This window comes from Arthroderma uncinatum, assembly GCF_011692745.1.
Source record: "Arthroderma uncinatum strain CBS 119779 chromosome Unknown scaffold3, whole genome shotgun sequence".
NCBI lineage: Eukaryota > Fungi > Ascomycota > Eurotiomycetes > Onygenales > Arthrodermataceae > Arthroderma > Arthroderma uncinatum.
In genome coordinates this window covers 4,340,356-4,358,864 of record NW_022983865.1, presented here as the reverse complement: position 1 = coordinate 4,358,864, position 18,509 = coordinate 4,340,356, and the positions used below count along the sequence as shown (strand labels likewise).

Genomic DNA, 18,509 nt, shown 5'->3' with positions numbered 1-18,509 from the left:
GCGATATGTCCGGGTTTCTCGCAGTAGAAACATAGCTTCTTGTCTCTGCATCTTTTGCTTTTCTTGGTATTATAAGGTCGTTTTTCGGTGGCGTCTAATTCCATGGGTGTGGTGCCGTAATCGTTGCGTTTGTTTGACCCTTTGTATTGGTTTGCTTTCCAGAAAGTGTTCTTCCCTTGTTGTATGTTTCGTAGGTTGTAGAGTTGATTGTCAATGCGTACTGCCATCTCAACCATTCGTTCGAAACTGTTGTATGGTCCCATCTTGATGGTTTCGTATTGGGTTTCTGGTTTTAGTCCTTGTTCGAATATAGCCATTTTCTGCTCGTCGTCGTGGATTCCTAGTTCTTGACAGATTTGCTGTAGTTGCGCTGCGTACTGTGCTGCGTCCCTGGTTTGTCTGAGTCCCTGTAGTTTGCGTTGTAGGGTTCTCTTTTTGTCGGTGTCTCCGAAGAATTGTCTGAGTACTTGTTTGAATCATGCGTAGCTGTTGAGTATATCCGCGTATAGTATGGGTTGTCCCCTGGTGTTAGTCTAGTCCTCGAGGTATGGTTTGAACCATGTTGCTGCTGCCTCTCGCATATAGGATCCTGCGAAGATAACTTTTTCTGTATTAGTGACTCCTGGTTTAGTTGCCAGATAGATGTCGCATTCCCCTAGGAAGTGTTCCAGTTTGGCGCGGTCTCCTTTATAAGTATCGGGTTCGTGGATCTTGATAGTAGTTCTCTTATCTCCGGTTCTGACTCTGAGTACGTCGATGGCGTCTTTGTGACTTTTAACTTGTTCTAAAGTCTGTTTGACGATGTCTTTGTATTCGTCAAGTAATCTTCGTTGTTCTTCCACTTGTTTGTTGGTCTCATCCAGCTGCTCATCGTTGGGTTGCTCTTCGACTCTTTTTTCCAACTCGATGATTTTCTGTCGCATTTGCCCTAACAAGGCGTTGGTGTTGGTGGTTGGTCCACTTGCTGATGACATATTGGCTCGTCTTGCTTTGGTATATTCCTGTAGTTAGTATGCTCTCAGGGGTAGGGTGATACGTACCTAGTTTTGTCCTTCTTGATATATAATCGTAAGTCACTCGGGTCGGAGTGTCTATGACAGTATGGTGGCTCTAGTAAGTCGGAATTACTTTTGCCTCTTTGTAACCGTGAAGTCGGGGCTCTATCAAGTTGAAATTGATTATGCCTCTTTGTAACCGTGAAGTCGGGGCGATCAATGTCATAAGCTGACGGCGCTCCTTGATTACCTAAAGGTGATCAGAGGTTCATACCTGCCGTAAGACAGAAGGTACGAAGGTCTTAGGGAAAGCTTGGGTTGGAAGTGAGTTGTTGTAGGAGACGGCTCGGTACCGGGATGAGATAGAATACTATAGTGAGACTATCCCTCAGTTCCAAGTGTGGCTTCAGTCAGTGCCTGGGTTGGATGAAGGCTGAAGGTCCTTGTGAGCAGTGAAGACAAAGTTGACCTGCGTTAATGGGCAAAGGGGTATTTGGTGAATATAGTATAAGATAACTGGAATGGTGCTTTGTATTGAGTAGTATGGTAAAACTGTGGCTGGTTTGATCGCGAGTATAAGACTCTTGATCCTGAGGAAATGAGTGTCTTTATATATATGGTATATCCGGTCCCTTCCTCCTGATTCTCCTCAGGTCCCATTGTGGACCTGATGTCCCGGTCCCTTCGTGGACCTTTCATGTTTGGTCCCATAGGGACCTGTCCCTGGTCTTGGCATCTGGGACCTGTCCTTATGGTCACGTGATGTGTAGTTATTCCGTCCCGGAATCTTGTTGTCCAATGAGTGTATATCCTGGGGCTGCGCCGCAGGTGGTCTGTAACACCTTAGTATATTAAATTAATATATAGCTTTATAAATAGAGATAATTTCTTTATTTTTTAAAGTAAGAATTATAAGTTTAATCTTTCCCTCTATCTCTATAGAGTTTCTATTATTTTTGTTATAAATTGGTAGCATTATCGCATATAGAAGTTGTTAATTAGTTGAAAAGTATACGCGTTTGAATTTGGTGGCCGGCTCGCTTGGGTGGCCGGCTCGCATGTGGATTACGTTAGGCAGTATTCCACTTAGTCAGCATGTTTATATCACGGGACACAGATATAAGATACGGGATGCCCCGTGACTGATGACCTAATACAACCACTTACCTAAGCAAGTAAGGTGACGTCTTTTTAAGATTGCGCTTTATCTGGAGCATATTTACATTGTTGTCTTTCTCCTCCTGCAGCATATTCACAATAAATCAATAAATCTCTCGGGTTTCAAAGAATTATATAGGTTGGTATCTCTCGGTACCCTCTTTAATTGGCGTTGATGGGTGCTAAAAGTTGTCCAGATATCCGTAGCTCCCAGATAAACGCCTTACACGTCACAAAAGGGACATATCACAACCAAGGCGGACTTTAACCGCTATAGACCGAACCAGGACACCACGGTTCTAGCAAGAGACTTGGAATATTGTTGTCCTTATACCAGACTTCTCACCTCCTCGATACCACGTTATCCCTTCCATCCGGCTCAATTATACTTATATCGACTCTTATCTGTGCATTTCTGTGCATTTGTGGGGAAATAAAAACGAGGGCAACTACCCGTCTACTGAAACGACACAAAGGCCACCGCGATACAAAGACAAGTTTATACAACACAAATTCTATAATCCCTTCCGGCCAGCTGAAGGATAATACCTCACGCCGAGGCAGGGAGGGTAACGGCTTCCATGCCGTGAATTGAGACTGGCGTCCACTCTCAAGATCCCTTCCTTTCCTCCTCTCCAACCGCCTCGAAACCGCAGCCGCAATGCTCTCGTCTCCGGCCTCCGCAACCGGAACAACCCTTTCGAACCATCCTTAAATCCAGACTTACTCGCCCAAGCCATATCTAGCCCGTCATTACGGCCAGCCGCATTGTCGTCCTCAAACACACCCTCCCCTGGCCCCTCTCCGGCATCTACCATCATTCCTCCCTCCAATATATCAGACGATATCTCTGTCCCAGGAGACGTGACATCAAACAGGCTGCATCCCCGCGTAGCTGTCATTCTGGGCGTTGATCGTCGGTGGTACATTCCGCTATTAGTATGCCGGGCGCTGAGCATTCTTCCCGCTGCATGGTGGGGACTTCGATGTGCGTTCACATTTCTAGCGGAGCTGCTACGTATCAGTCCACATATATGGCAGGAAGGGTGGACGGCTGTTGTTGTACGAGGGGCTGCGGTGGATTGGAATGTGGATAGGCGCTTCAGAGTCACGGAGGTTGCGTTGGCTATTATGTGGGTACGTATATACTTCCTTCAACCTTGCTTGCATTGTGGTATAAGGTGTAACTAACATTTTTCCCATTAGTGCTCGGCATCGGCTTATCTATCTTATTTTTTTACGGATTGCATGATGTCAAGATGGTAGGCTTCTACCCACTGGTCCATTATACGCAATGTGCGTGAGGAAATGCGGTACAGTTCTAACTGCTTTACAGGCTTGTCAACTACACCCCTCCAGCAGTCATAATCCGCCTCCTCACCATCAACTGTCTAATCGCATACCTTACATCATGGATCCTTTACCTTTCCGGCGCTTCTTCTGATCCTCGGCTTCTTCTCCCAGCGTGGATATCAATAACTTCAGTCCGTCTCTACCCAACATCTAAACTATTCAGCTAACCTGTCTAACCCCCCGTCTTCCTGCAAATAGATCCTTACACTCCTCTACCACCTAACGCAAGGCAAGATAAACATCAAGAAAGAAACCACTGCTTCATTATCAGTCTTCTCTATTGCGAGCTTCATAAGCATGTCGTCACTATTACTACAATTACACCTCTCACGGGAAAACGAGCCAGAGCTACCCCTGTTCGTTATGATACAACAGGCCTGGGATGTTAGTATGCAGTGGATGATTGAGCGAAGAATTGGATCATGAGTGGGTAGTGGGTTTGAGATTTAGCAGTTGTTACTACATATCTTTTCGTATTGGTACATGGATTCAATTATTTCATGCCTCCCTTCCCCCAGCCCTTTTTTCACCTTACATATTCCCCTTATTTCCTTTGTGCCAAAGGCGTTATGATCTTTTTGAACCGTCCGTTTAACCATCGAGCATTTCTTGAATCGAGTGTCTCCCATCCCTCTTTCCGGTCGAGGGTATCTCATTTTACTCTGATAAATCTTCCATGCATATTTTATACATTTCCTTCCAATGATCTATATGCCCTCACCTAATGTCTGCTTCCGATATGAACATAGGTCATTCAAAGACATCACTTCCTCAGCTTCTTCCTACCTACGGACTACAGTGAGATTCTCTCTGCCATCGATATCTGATAGGAGGTTAGAATATGGGAATCGAATATATGCTACGCGGAGTTTGACACTTGAAGGAATAGAAGATCAAAAAAACAAGATAATTTGCATTATTGTGTTTTTCAAAAACTTATTAGCATAACTTCATTACTCTCCATCTCATTCATTCTGGAAAGAAGGAACGAACTAGGTCGCAATAAAGGTAAGGACATAACGAGCGTTGAGCGAGTGCTATGGCCTGCCGTATGCACAAAACATAAGTAATGACATAACAAGCAAGCCAGCACAAGCGAGAGAAATAAAGATACTTGAGAAAAGAAAAAGAAGACTAAAATGGGCAGCCACTCGTGAGATACCTATAAAGCTGATCATGAGTTTCTAACTGTTTTGCGAATGCCCAACGTCCCTGTCCCGTCGTCATCTTCGTTGCTGTCATTAAAAATATTCGGTTTGAAGGAACATCATGACCAACTTCCCCTTTTGGTATGTGGTCGACAGAGGGAAAGGAAGGCCAAGTACGTATCCGGGTATCTTCAAAGGGTGCGTCCAGGTGCGTCTACATAACCTGACGGAGGGCGGCCGGTGGAGTTGTAAGGATAAATCTCAGGTAGAGTGCCATCGCTAAAAACTGTATCGGACCTGCGGGAGTGTACATCCCGCAGGATAGGAGGACGACTGGCACACACGGTAAAGCATGATGAATCCTAGGTACAGGCGCACCCCCGGAGGTGTGGTGTAGGCGGAAGCTGATGACGGGACAGGGATGTGACGCTTCGTTTAGAAACCATGGACCTATAAATCGTTAGTCGGAATGGTCTTGTGTCTTTGTTCGATCTTGTGAGAGTGTGACACATACCTTGATGGTCTTGGCATCAAGTTCAAGTCCCTCCTTCTTGTCGACTAAGAATTCCTGGACATCCTTGCGTTGGTCTCCCTGCAACTGAATAACCTCACCCATCTCGGTGTCGTTCACGATGGTGCCATTGCAAGCTAGCCAGTGTCAGCAGCCATCCGCTATTGTGTTTCCTTTTTTTTTTTTTTTTTTTGGTTTGGGGGCAGAGGGGGATCCTCCATTAAGGCTTGTGCATATGGGTGCCGCGAACATACCGAATTTCTTCTTGATGACCTTGAGGATCTTCTTCTGATCGAACTTCTTGGGAAGACCTTGTACAGTCGTCAAAGTCTTACGACCATTGCGTTCTGGTACACAAAGTCAGCCATGAAACATGCATAACAGATGTGCTGTTATAGGAATGCGATGACGTACGCTGAATCCGTATATGGATGTAATTTTGCGACTGTTTAGTGTCGCCGGTGTCTTCGTCAGCTTCGGCGAAGGGGTCTATGGAGAGGAGCGAGAAAAGCAACAGTTAGTCGATCGCTGTTCCTCCAGTAAGGAGTCTACGTTGCGTTCAAAATTTTTCAAGCCACAAAAACGCGCCTACCCCGCCATTTCCGACTGGGATAAGAGCGAACAGAAGCTGTGAAACGGTGCGAACAAACGGACATCGGATAACTGTTGGGGCCATGCAGCCAGGCGGAATGCAGGGAGGGACAACATACCAAAGGTCTTGAGGTTTTCGATGGACATAAACTCAGCTGTTGACCGAAACTCTTCTAAGATCTGGTTATAGGGTGGGAACGGCGGTGGAAGAGGAAGAACGTAAAGGAACTTCTGTCTTCTCTGGCTGGGCTTAGTTGACGGGCGAGCTTGATATCTGTAGGACTTGGTAGAGCGGCGAGCAGGGCAACGAGACTGGAGGTTGACGATGTTTGACGTTGAGAGGAAGAAGAAGAAGAAGAAGAAGCAAAGGAGGTTTTTCTGAGGGGCCTTTCTCCTTTGGGAGGGCGGCGACAGGTGGCAAAACAGGATGACTCAGCTAGACACGTGATACCATGCCCAAAGAGGAAAGACGTAGACGACATAGATATACACGATACTTATACATGATATAGATATTACTCTGGGATGTCTAGTCTAGAGAGCAGTTACAGCCTCTCGGAGGCGGCCTGACGCTTGAGATCGAGGTACTTGGCAGCAAAGTCGTTGGCCAGCGCCAGGTCGCCCGACTGATACATGACGGTGGCCTTCTTCCCCATCATCTCACACTGGCCCCTGACGTCCTCGATAGACGAGTACTCGACAAAGGCACAGTCGATGAACTCGACTGCCCGGGCAAGGAACTCCTTTCTCCGCACCACATCCTTGCGACTCTCCCCCGCCAGCCCCATGTTCGCATCGGCCAGGTAGGAGTATGTCCGGCCCGCGAGCGCACGGTCTTCGCTCTCCAGAACCTGCGGCATCACGCTCTCCAGCAGCGAGATTGCGGCTGAGAACTCGCGGAAACTCATGAGGATCACGCACAGGGCGCCGACAGCATCCCACAGACCAAGCAGCACCCTGGACCTGTGCGCGATTTTGGCAGCGCGCATGGCGAGGGAGAACCCCCGCTCAGGTTGGCCGGTCTTGTCGAAGATGCGGGCCTTGGCGACGAGGAGGTTGATCTGGGTGGCTATGTCGAAGTTTTCCTGGTGGATGGACTGAGCGAGCTGGTCGACGGTGGAAAGCGCGGCTTCGTAGTCTCCCTCGTGCATGAGAAGCTCGACTTTCATTAGGTTTAGTGTAGTTGACACCTCGGGGTCTGGAGGCGAGGCGCCCTCTAGCTGGGTTAATATGTGTTGCGCGGCTCGTTGGTCGTCACTGTTGATTCGTTAGGCATCCTGGTCGTGTAGGCGAGAAGGTTGACGGGAATACATACCGGTGCAGTTGCCGACGCAGCTTCAGGAGGCCCATGAAAAAGGCCCACGTCTGTTGGTGCTTGAGTGATTGAAGCATTCCGGCAGGGAAGCTGTTCATCTGCTTCACCGCATCGTCATGGCGGCCGCTCCATGAAAGCTGGAAGTTATGATGTCAGACAATTTAACCTATGGCAGGTGGAACAAGGTTCATCGGCTCACTAGCTGTGCGCTACGGCATGTAGCTCGTAGATTATCCTCGATCGGGGAAAGGTCTGAATAGCATTCCAGGAAAGTCCCATACATCGCCCACGTAAGATGCGTTAAGCCTGGAAGCCGTTTAGTAAAAGATGAAAACATGGAAGCCTGGAGGTCGAAGCTTACCCAGTCTCCCGAAGAGAGACGCATGGAGCATCATCTGAGGGCCCATGGAGTCGTGTCTATTTTTGGTGATGCTGATATGGGAAGCTTTGATGATACTTTCGAACGTCGATGCAATGCTTCCTCCCTGTACTCCGTATACACGTTAGCATCTGGATAACACAAAGCAATCTGCAGAGACATACGTTGGCAAGCTCAAGCTTCCCCTCGCTCAACAGGGCAGTGCTTAGCAGCCCCCACATCTCTGTCTCTCTGGCCTTGGACTGGAGAAACGTGAGAGCCTCCTTGTCGCTCCCCAGCATGCCTGTATTTTGGATATCTTTGAGCTCTTCGGGGAACATCTTTCCGAAATGATAGAGCCAAGTCATGCAAAAGTTCAGGCAGTTCATATCATGGGTCTCCCGCCCAATTGCTATGGTCTCCTGGACGGCCGAGACGGCCTCTCCATGGCAGCCAAAGTCTGCCTGTAAGAGGGAGAGGTTGAGGAGTGCGTACTGGTAGAACGTACGGTCTCGTGTCTGGACCGTGTAATCAAAGTACCGGTGGAGATGGTCAAAGGACGACGGGTGGTCGCCGGCTCTCCAGGAGTCAAGAAACCTAGGGGCTTACATTAGACCCAGATGTCCCGATAGAGGAAGATGCATTGCATGAATTCTCACCTCACGTAGTGAAATAGACTGGGCACTGTTGCACCGGCAATTATGATCTTTTCCAGTTTAGCCTTCATCTCGGGCGCAACTCTTGCTCCCTTGCTCTGCATCTTTGAAATTTGAAACTCGAGCAAACGCTCGATATCCCGCGCACTCATGCCGGGCTCTTCGTCTCCCGCGTCATCGAGGTCACCGTACATCACCCTAGCAAGCGGGCTATCCAGATCCAGGCCGAGTTCAGACAGATTTGCATCGACGGTCGTCTGCGCCTCCATCGGGTTCCTCTTCGCCCAGGCCTGGTATGTAGGCATCCGGTACCTGATAAAGGCCTTCCAGAGGATTGTTGCATCGTGGAACTGCAGCTTCGTGTGTTCCAGTCGGACTCTCCGGACAAACGCACCCAGGGGCGAGTGTCGAGAGAGCATCACCCGTCCCTGCCGGTCCTCGTCACCCTCGTCCGGGTCCAGCAGCCGCTCCTCGCGTGTCTTGACCAAGATATCTGACAGGCCGGAGAAGAACTCGTCCAGCGTGTCCGAGCAGTCGAACTGCCAGAGTCGCTTGAGGAAGAGGTCCCATATCGTCCTGCCGGGGATGGACGACTCCAACGGCGCAGTCACCTCCTTGACCTGTTCGACAGACGGCGTTCCCTGGGCCGGAACCGCGTCCTCTCGTCCCCTGTCTCCTGGGGCGTGTTTCACCGCGCTCAAAGCCTCCAGCGGCAGCAGATGCGAGACCAGAAAGGAGAGAATGGGCACAATGGCCGAGTTTGGCACTGCGCCCTCCGTGTAAATTGATATCAGGGCGAGCAGCGCGATCTTCGCCGGCGTCAGGAAGCGAGCCATCCTCTGTGTTCCTGTGTCTATCGTATATGCAGCCGTGCCGTGTCTGTCTCTGTATCTCTCTGTATCTCTCTCTATCTGGCCGTCTCTCTGCGTCTCTCTCTCTGTATCTCTCTCTATCTGGCCGTCTTTCTGCGTCTCTCTCTCTGTATCTCATGCAGTGCTTTCTATGCGCCCCATGCAGTGCGCAGCTGAGTTACCGTAAAAACAAACGGGCAGCAAACATCATGCTGGATGACGTGCAGGCAGCTCGAATAGCAACTCTCCAGGGATCTTGCGTGTGTCAATAATATATTCGTGATAGAGCGTGCATTAGTGCGGCGCGGGCGTCCGCGAAGTCCAACCCTTGAAGCCGCTCGGTTTTTGGTAGGGGAGCAGAAGTGCTCTTAAGCCTCCGCCCCGCCATCCGATCCGGAGGGGCCAGAGACGACCAGATAGGCTTTGATACGATCTACCACCAACATCTTTCTCTTCACCTATACTTACTGCTATGGAGCCTGTTCTGGAGGTCGACTTGAAGGGCGCCCTGCCGCTGGTCTCGCGCGGCAAGGTGCGCGACATCTACCAGGTCGACGAACGCACGCTGCTCTTCATCTCGACGGACAGAGTCTCTGCCTACGATGTCCTCATGGAAAATGTGAGCCTGCCGAATCTATGGTCGAATAACTGCTAACAGGTGTAGGGCATCCCGAACAAGGGCGAGATCCTGACCTCGCTGACCGTGTACTGGCTCAAGTTCCTCACCGGAGCCTTGCCCTCGCTTCGTTCGCATCTCGTCACCACCGACCTGCCCGCCGGCGTGCCAGTGAACAGCCGTGACATGGCCAGGAACAGGAGCCTGGTCGTCCGGAAGCTCAAGGTCTTCCCCGTCGAGGCCATCGTGCGTGGCTACCTCGCCGGCTCAGCATGGCTCGAGTACAAGGAGTCCGGCACCGTCCACGGCATCCCCTTGCCCGCCGGCCTCATGGAGAGTGACAAGATCCCAGACGGGCCCTTGTACACCCCGAGCACCAAGGCAGAGCAGGGCAAGCACGATGAGAACATTCATCCCGACAAGGGTGCGTATCTTCCCATATTGTCTATGAGCTGTGCTATCCCTCTATCTATTATCTGAGCTGTGCTAACATGATGTAGCTGCTGATATTGTGGGTGCTGCCTACGCCGAAGACATCAAGGAGGTCTCCATTCGCCTGTACGAATTGGCCTCCTTCCATGCCCTGCAGCGTGGAATCATCATTGCAGACACCAAGTTCGAGTTCGGCCACGACGAGGTGACCAACGAGATTGTCTTGATCGATGAAGTCCTTACCCCGGACTCCTCCAGGTTCTGGTCTCTGGAGAGCTACCAGCCCGGCAAGCCACAGGACAGCTTCGACAAACAGTTCCTCCGTGACTGGTTGACGAAGCAGGGCCTCAAGGGTAAAGAGGGAACCGTCATGCCAGAGGACGTCGTCACCAAGTCCCGGGAGAAATACATAGAGGCATACGAAAAATTGACCGGCGAGACTTTTCGTGACTAACACCCAGACTATTACTACACCCCCGGACTGGAACAGAGAATACGGGCGGGTTTTGTATAAAAAAAACCCCCCATTATAGTTAATACATGGAGAAGGAAAGGAGTTCAAAGAGCAACCCATTTAACCCCCCCCTTTTTTTTAGGTTAAATGATGTTCGGTGATAGGATTACGGGCTAATCATATTGTTTTCTTGGTTTTGGAACGAAAATTTCTGGTCCTTCTTTAATTGAGATATATACTTGTCAATTTTAGGATTTTTTTCGGAATTAAAATGGTTTTAACAGCAGAGCGAACGTCCAAAAAAAGTTATAAGGATGTGCATATCGTTTAGTGAGCCTCATTGGCTAGACAGTACAATTGACAAATGAAATGCTCTCCTGAGACAAAAAGTTAGATTCCCATGCTTCACTTTTTCTGGAATCCTTTCAAATTCTTAAACCGATCGAGGCCCTTGGACTCGCTCTCGACCAGGGACGGATACTCGTTTGCAGGCCTAGACTTCCTCCCCTCGGCGTGTGAAGAAGATGCATCCGCGGAGGCAGAGCCTGGAGCAGAAGTATAAACTGAATCTTCTCCACAAATCCTCTTTTCCTCCTCTAGTTCCTCCCCGCCCAGCCCGTTGGTCGCCCACATCTGATGAATACGCAGATCATATGGCCCTTCTACTCGGTCCGTCAAGCCAATGCCAATCGACTTGACTCGCTGTCGTAGCAGGCCGGTTTGCGGCTCAATGACCGTGCCCATATTCGTTCGTACGAAGTCTGACCATCGGATAAGTATCGTTTCCCATCCTGTTGAGCCGGGTTGTGGGTTTGTTATATATGATGATGTTGTGGTTGTTGGAGCTTCTTCTGGGGGAGGGAAATCGGCCAGGGCGGCGGGTATATGAGAAGGTGAGGAAGTAGTGGTAGAAGGGAAGTCGTATTCGGATTCAGGTTCGGATAGTGATTCCTCTGGCGTGATTGTGGAGGAGGTAAGGTGATCAGTGGGTCGGTTGAATATGCGGTGATGTCGAGTAAAGAGGCGGTGTTGGTGAATGTCAGATTCAATGATCGAGTCTGTCTGTATGTTGACCGTATATCTTCTTCCGTCTGACTTCACCCGCAGAGCCAGGAATGCGTACGGATCAATGTCCCAGTACAGCCTGCCAAAAAGCCAGAAACCGCGGTCTTGATTTCGGAAGGCCGCGTATCCTACTCGGTAGAGAATAAACAATAAGCACAATCTCCTCCTGTATACTCTTCTGTAGCTTTCGCTTCCATCCAACAACGTACCTGTTCTTTGTATCCTCCAATCCTTCGGTAACTTCGTCGATATAGATCCGTGGAATCGAGCGTGCGCTGGCATATTCGTCGCCGGGTCTGCCGGAACATAATCCAGACTCGCCGTACTATATCCCCCCACCGCACGATCTGCCATAGTCTTGCATGATTGTACGGCGCTTTCCTTTGTGAAGTCGAGTAGGTGGTATTGGTCCCTGGCTATGTCAAGCCCTTCGAGCCTCCAAACTAGAAAACACAGTTAGCACAGCCAACGATGATTTAGAACTTCTTTAGCTATATAAAGTAAATTTGTATAGCACGATATGCCCTCGAAGCTGTAACGTACTTATTCGCGCCGTCCGGCTCAGCTCATCTGCACTGTTTCGAAAGAAGCCAGGCTTCGACATGCGAACAGAAGTGGCAAACATTGCGCCGGTATCTGAACAGTGGCTGTAGCTTCTAGTCACGTATTTCAGCTAGTAGCTTTCATTGCTATAACAAGCAAATCGTTCTCGCCCATCTCCTGCTTTTCAGTTGGAGCAAGTTGTTCCCGTTTGTTCCTCGTGAAGCTCTTGCGCAGAGTTTATATCACGTGATACAACCGTCAATCAGATAAGATCCTGCCCTAGATACCAACCTCTACCTTAGGTACCTAGGTAGGTACCATTCATGGATAGAAGCAATATAGAAAGAGTATCATTAATATTTGACTGATGGGTTGGTTCATAAATATATACATAGCACTATCCGAAAAAATATATATAAGAAGTACATCAGAGCCGTTAAGGCGAGGGGAATTGGTTGGCTAAAGACGCTCATGTGGCAATTGATATGAAGGGGAATCGTAATAGCAAACAAAAGCAGAGAGGTATTTCAATTTCCAGTTTCCGGCAATAAATGCAGCCCATAGTACTAACAGAAAGGGAAAACCAGGTCCGACCTCAATTCCTTCACCGTTTTGCAAGTCCAAACCAAAGGCAATAAGTGCTCGTTATTAGTCGTTAAATATATATGAAAGAAGCGAAAAATGGGGACGGTAATTGATGTTAAAATAGCCTAGAGGTAACAATAAGGGTGCAACCGCTGCAAGGAGAAAGAAAATAGGTATCCTAGTAAATGCTCGCATATCTCGTGGTATGGTATCAAAGATGTTGAAGTGCTGACAAAATTTAAGCCGTCGGGTATATATATCGCTTGAAGCAACAAGGCTGTTAAAACGCGAAGTTAAGTCGTATCTCGAGAGAGAAGATATTATAATCCTTCAGTTTAGACCAGCTCTAACTTGACGGGCACCGAAGTAAGCTAGATTTAGCGCCGTGTCATTCACGCCCACAACGGGGGCTGATTCTTCGAGCATCTCCCAGGTCCTAGGTGGACAGGGGCCTAGAACCCGACTACCTTGCTGGAAACGGAAATTTTGGATAGGCGAGTTTGTTTCTTCGACTGTAGGGATCGGTGAACTCGCTTGATGGGAGGGCTGAGTTTGTGCGCCCTGTGTAGCATGACTTGAGACATTGAGAGGCGACGAGCCGGGTAGTGGTGGTGGTACAGAGGTTGTAGCACCCGTAGGGAGGTTAAAGGGGCCAGGGGCGGCTTGGGGATCAGGCATGGGGCCGAAAAGGTAGAGAAGACGGGTATCTTGCTGCTGGTGGAGGAAAAGAGGAGATCGATCTCGTAGGAAGCGAGCACACTGTAGGCGGGCGTCGTCGGGGAGGGTATCAACTAGAATGGCCGCGACATCGATGGCGTAGGTTCGCAAGCTATCCCAGTTTACTGGGAGAGGCTGCCAAAGGTGGCTATATCTGCTGGAGGGGTTTGTTGAAAGGTTACCTGCTCGAGAGAGAACTTGGCCTAAGGCTGGAGTAAATGCCATGTAGCAGATGCTGAGTAGAAGGCGGGTCTGGTCGGTAAGGTCAGACTTAGTTGCACGCTCTACATTAAATACTGAGCGGTACAAAGCCACCAGCCGTAGGATGATGTAAACCCATATTCCGAGTGTACCACCTTCATTGCGTTGAGCAGTGTCGGTTGACTTTGTCTCTGCGGTTTTGACCTTGGATAAGAACGCCGTTCTTTGCAGTAATAGGTTCATCCTTTCTAGTAGAGCGCTGCCTATGGCGGAAGAAACATTATCGGCAGATGTTTTATACATTAGCTCTTCGATGATGCGCAAGTATACCAATCCAAGCTCATAAGGTGCCAGTCCTTCGTCGGAGTCATCACTTGAGCTAGTCGAAGCCGAAGAGGCGGATGTAATGAACAGCGAGAGAAGTCTATTCTCTGCCTTCTGCCGAATCTTGAACGTTGTTAGCTGGTATATCATCTCTACGTTGAAAGCGAGATAGCTTACCTGTCGCCTCCCCTCGTCATCCAGCACTGTAATAACGTCTACCCACCGAGACAAACCATTCTTAACATCCACCTCGGCCGCAGCAAATACGGGATCAAGGACGTTCTCCTTCCCAGCTGCATCCGCTCCCGCAACTAGAAGCTGCAGCTTAATAAGACAGAAGGGCAGTGAGAAATCATCAATGCGCTGGATGATATCTAGCGTTTGTTGCTGGGCGACCTGCTGGGGCGCAGGCAACGCACGATCAGGATCTGCGTGCAAATTAGTATCACTGGCAATATCGCTGTTAAGCAATTGCAGCACGTCAAAATTACCGTTGCTATTGCCAGATCCCACACTAAGCAGATTATTCAGAGTCTGTGTAAGGAGGCGTACGCCCGTCGGGAACTTCTCCGTCACCCATTTAACACATTCATCCTTTGCGATGTTGGCGTGACGGACGATTATCTCGCAAAGTAGCGGGAATATGGACTTGTTCCATTGTTCCTGCATAGAACTGTCAATGGTAGATTGGCTTGCCGATGCATCCATTATCGCATCGCGGATAGTACCGACGATGCCGCGGCAGTTCTTGAGGATGAATTCCTGGCGAGCGATTTTGAAGCGGTAAAACACCTACAGATTGTAACGATTAGCAGCTTACACCAAAGTATGACGGAGCGTATTCACTTACGAGATCAGGTACGGCTCTCCTGTCAACTCTCTCTAGCCCTAGAACGCCCAGCATATCTAACCTTAATTGCAGAACATCTGGTATACTTTTCTCACCATCCTTGTCAGCATCCAGCAATTTTTTCACTAACCCAAAAAATGCCGGAAACGTAATACAGCCTACTCCAATGAGCGGTGGTAGAAACTCAGATAAATTTGGCCTTGGAGAAGTCCGTATAATCCCCACTACCCGCTTGATCATTAACCCATCGAAAGTCTTCGTGTTGAACAGACGTAGCTGTGCAAGGTATCGAGCTGCTTCACTTGACGAGAGGCTGATATCTGCCTTGCCCGTCTCGAGCTTTTGGATAAGCAGCTCAAATATACGTATAAGCGTAGCGTCATCCATACAGTTTCCGGATGCAAGTAACTGGTCTAGCATTCCACTAAAGGTAGGATTGACCGGGTTGAGTGTGTCAGCCATATGCTCCGAGACAGGCGATGAGGCAGCCATGGCCGATTTCTTCTCGTAGCGCACTAGGTCGCGGCGTAGAACAGCCACTGTAGACCCTTCGGAGGGAATAACGATAGCTACGTCCAGCAGGGCAACTATCAGATCTTGAACGTGGGCTTCGGCCTTGCTGAGCTTTGAATAGTTGATAGCGAAGCTGTGGAAAAGGTCTGTTGTGGCACCAATAGCTGTGAAGGAAGGGAAATGATAGTTAAGAGTATCCGTGGCGGAGGCTAGGATGGTAGTGTTGGTGGACTGGGAGACAAGTTTGAGGATGTCAGCGAGGATTGAGAGGTCGTCCATGCACTCGAGGATATGGCGGAGGAAGTAAAATTGGTCCAGCGTTAGCATCATAGAAGGCGTTTGGGTTGGTGTCTTGTTGGGAGTTGCCTGGGCATGAGTTTGGATTTTGTACGCAACCTGTTCCCGCACCCAATGCGAGATATCCGATTTCACAGTCCATGTAAGGTTAGCCCAGTCAGCATCGGCATCTATCATCTCAGCGTGAGAAGTGCCAGCCTTCTCAGTAAAGATATCTGGATACCGCTGTTGAAAACCAGCCTTAATCTGAAGTATCTGTCTTCTCTCGTCCTCAACCGACACCCCAGCCCTAGCAAGTAGCATATTCCGCAAATTCCAGATATGTTCTGGCAGCCTATTTGACGGGATATGTTGCAGCAGCTGCACATCAGCAGTCGGACATTGGCCTGGCATGTCTGGCCGTCTGACCGCGCCCCTAGCCATCAGCCACTCCAGATACTTCCCAACCGAGAAGGATTGCGATCGCACCAATTCCGACACAAGATGGTAGATATTTCCAAATCGGCGAGTGGAGTGTTTACTGCGGTCGGCTAGAAATGAGAGAATGTGCGCATCTGTATCGATAGAGAGCTTCCTCCAGCGCCGTAGTAGGCGTGCAGAAATGTAAATGCGCGCTGACCCGTATCGGAACGGGGTAGAGGACCATTCGACAAGAGTCCAAACTAGTGTTCTGTGATCCAATGGAAGAGCCAAGCATTTGGCAGCAAGGATAGGGAAGGCATTGGATGTACATGGTGTGTCAAGGAGAGAGACTAGCTGCTGTGAGGCAGGCCGTGAAGTCGGCTGTTGGGAGTCGAGACTAGGTTGTGGGCTGGTTTTGGCAAGCCTAATGTTTCGCTCCGTGAGCTGAGCGAGGAACGCTGTTTCCATGGGATTGGAAGTATTGAAGCAGGTAGTTAGAGGTTTCTGGTGTTGAGTCCAAGTCAAGGGGAGAATGAAAGAGGACGGATGAGAAGTGATAAATGAGCGGATCAGGTTCTGGAGACGAGTGATTAGGGAGTTGAGGACGTCAGAACGGTTGGTATTCAGAGCCTGAGCATATATTATCAGTCTAGGGAACAATAATAGACGAAAGGGGTCAAGGCAGGAGAACATACCAGTGATAGCTTATCCAGCAACGTCTGGGCAAGTCGTCTCCCTCGCTTTCGATAACTGGTGATATTCTTCCAGTATACGCCAATACTCGATAGCCATACGGGCAGCATATCCAGGGTCGAAGCATGTAGAGAGGTAAGAAACCATTCTAGGAAGGCATCTTGGTCAAGCAATTGTTCTAGGAACAGACGACCGGATAATCTCATACTATGATAAGTCAGTAACAAGACCTAAGATAGAGAGAACAATATAAAAAAAAGGAAACATACGCATAAGCTTGGTTCTCGATCCACCCAGTCTCTTCGTACGATTGCACCACCCCTTCCATGAACTGCTGTACACTCCCTGTCCAGTCCCTCACCCACTTAGCTTCCAACCCACTCGCAATCGCCGCCGCTGTTCCCTTCCGTTTAAACGCCCGTATCTCATTCGCACCCACACACTTCGCAAGCCAGATTGCGCGACCAATGGGGATATTCTTCCCTAAACATTGGTCCAGCAATATCCTACCACGAATACCGTGCGGTATGGTCCTGCTGAGCCGTCTAAGGGGGACGGACGGGTTGGCTAGATCCCGCAACCAGGCTTCGCGTTTATTATCGGTGAGTGTGACGCGCGGTGGTGGTTTGAATGTCGAAGTTGGAGTGATCTTCGAGTTGGCTTGTCGTTTCTTGAGGGCTGCGGCGAATATATGGGAGAGTGCTTTGAGGCCGTTGGGGTTTTTGAAGTGAGAGTATAGTGACGGCCGGGCAGTGTTGCTTTCGTTCTGGGAGAGCTGGACACGGTCGTAGAAGCCCTGTTTGGCGGTTTGTTCGTTCAGCGCGTCTTCGGGGTGGTTTCCTGTCCATGGATGGAAGTCGAGAATTGCTACGAAGGGAGATTAGTATATGGCCAAAAAAAAATGATATCAGCTTACTCTTATCAGCGAGCCTAGCAGCAGCTGCTGGGACTTCCATCGTATACGGCGTGGTCTGGACTGTCATGTCTTCATGTTCATCGTCCGAGGCAGCCGGTTCATGCATATCCCTTATCAGCCTGTTCCTGCGCGGCCGAGGAGGTAAGGGGAGCGGCGACTGCGACGCCTGCGACTGCTGGGCTCCTCCATCAATCGACATATAAGCAAGCCGGTCCTGAAACGTGGCAGCCGGCTTCGCACTCTCGACAAACGGCGGTTCCTCGTCAAACATTACTTCGTCGTCGTCTTCACCCTCGCCATCGTCTTCGTCGCCGGTACCAGCACCATCGTACGTCTCTTCCTCCAGCCTGGAACTGGGATTCATAAACCTCGCCAGCTCATCGTGGCCGTGTGTGTCGATGCGCAACCTCTTCGCAGGCCGACGGGACTCCAGGTCCTCATCCTCCTCGTCGTTGCTCCCCGTGAGATCGATGACCGGACTCGATCTCGCGCCCGGCCCTCCTCCCGGTCCCAATCCTCGTGCCAGACCGTTCCCCGGCCCCATTCGAGCGTGGTGGAAGACCGTACGGCCTGCTGGAGGGTCGGAGAGGCCCGTCAACGGCTGAGGATATGAGCTGCTCATCTGGGGATGGGAGTTGGTCATCCTCGGGGCATTGTTGGGTCCTACATGCCAGCCAGTGAGTGATGGCTAGGCGGTCATTCTGCTGCCTGGAGTAGTCTGGCTGTGATATCCGTGGTATCGTAGTCGTCAATCGGCCTCGGACAAAGGCCTAGCATGCAGTGGCTATAGGCAATTGAGTTATATACGGCGCAGGTCTGGCCGGTCGAGATAGGATGGTCAGGTCCGCCACAGCAACGGTGTCTCCTGTATTCAAGTATGTCGTATGTCGTCCACTACTTCTGTCTCTATATCTTCTCCTTTTCGTCTTGTCGTCTTCTTCTTCGTCGTCGTTGGTATGTTATTA

General features: G+C 49.8%; 4 protein-coding genes across 4 annotated transcripts; 1 reads left to right on the top strand and 3 right to left on the bottom strand.

The window, feature by feature from the left end:
- Positions 1 to 5,089: 5,089 nt before the first annotated feature.
- GIQ15_05080 (anaphase-promoting complex subunit Apc5) lies at positions 5,090 to 8,921 on the bottom strand (the record flags this gene model as incomplete). The annotated part of the gene is made up of 11 exons (XM_033552497.1): positions 5,090 to 5,104; positions 5,169 to 5,302; positions 5,420 to 5,512; positions 5,580 to 5,654; positions 5,876 to 6,150; positions 6,306 to 7,013; positions 7,072 to 7,208; positions 7,271 to 7,377; positions 7,433 to 7,556; positions 7,615 to 8,026; positions 8,089 to 8,921. 11 exons carry the CDS (start codon positions 8,919 to 8,921, stop codon positions 5,090 to 5,092), a joined length of 2,913 nt encoding a protein of 970 aa, XP_033406227.1.
- Positions 8,922 to 9,408: 487 nt separating this feature from the next.
- Positions 9,409 to 10,438, top strand: GIQ15_05079 (phosphoribosyl-aminoimidazole-succinocarboxamide synthase; the record flags this gene model as incomplete). The annotated part of the gene is made up of 3 exons (XM_033552496.1): positions 9,409 to 9,555; positions 9,601 to 9,976; positions 10,053 to 10,438. 3 exons carry the CDS (start codon positions 9,409 to 9,411, stop codon positions 10,436 to 10,438), a joined length of 909 nt encoding a protein of 302 aa, XP_033406226.1.
- Positions 10,439 to 10,843: 405 nt separating this feature from the next.
- On the bottom strand, positions 10,844 to 12,128 carry GIQ15_05078 (uncharacterized protein; the record flags this gene model as incomplete). Its single annotated transcript, XM_033552495.1, has 3 exons — positions 10,844 to 11,631; positions 11,713 to 11,946; positions 12,047 to 12,128. 3 exons carry the CDS (start codon positions 12,126 to 12,128, stop codon positions 10,844 to 10,846), a joined length of 1,104 nt encoding a protein of 367 aa, XP_033406225.1.
- Positions 12,129 to 12,961: 833 nt separating this feature from the next.
- On the bottom strand, positions 12,962 to 18,166 carry GIQ15_05077 (uncharacterized protein; the record flags this gene model as incomplete). The annotated part of the gene is made up of 7 exons (XM_033552494.1): positions 12,962 to 13,996; positions 14,051 to 14,301; positions 14,365 to 14,665; positions 14,724 to 16,565; positions 16,631 to 16,835; positions 16,898 to 17,495; positions 17,545 to 18,166. 7 exons carry the CDS (start codon positions 18,164 to 18,166, stop codon positions 12,962 to 12,964), a joined length of 4,854 nt encoding a protein of 1,617 aa, XP_033406224.1.
- Positions 18,167 to 18,509: the final 343 nt, after the last annotated feature.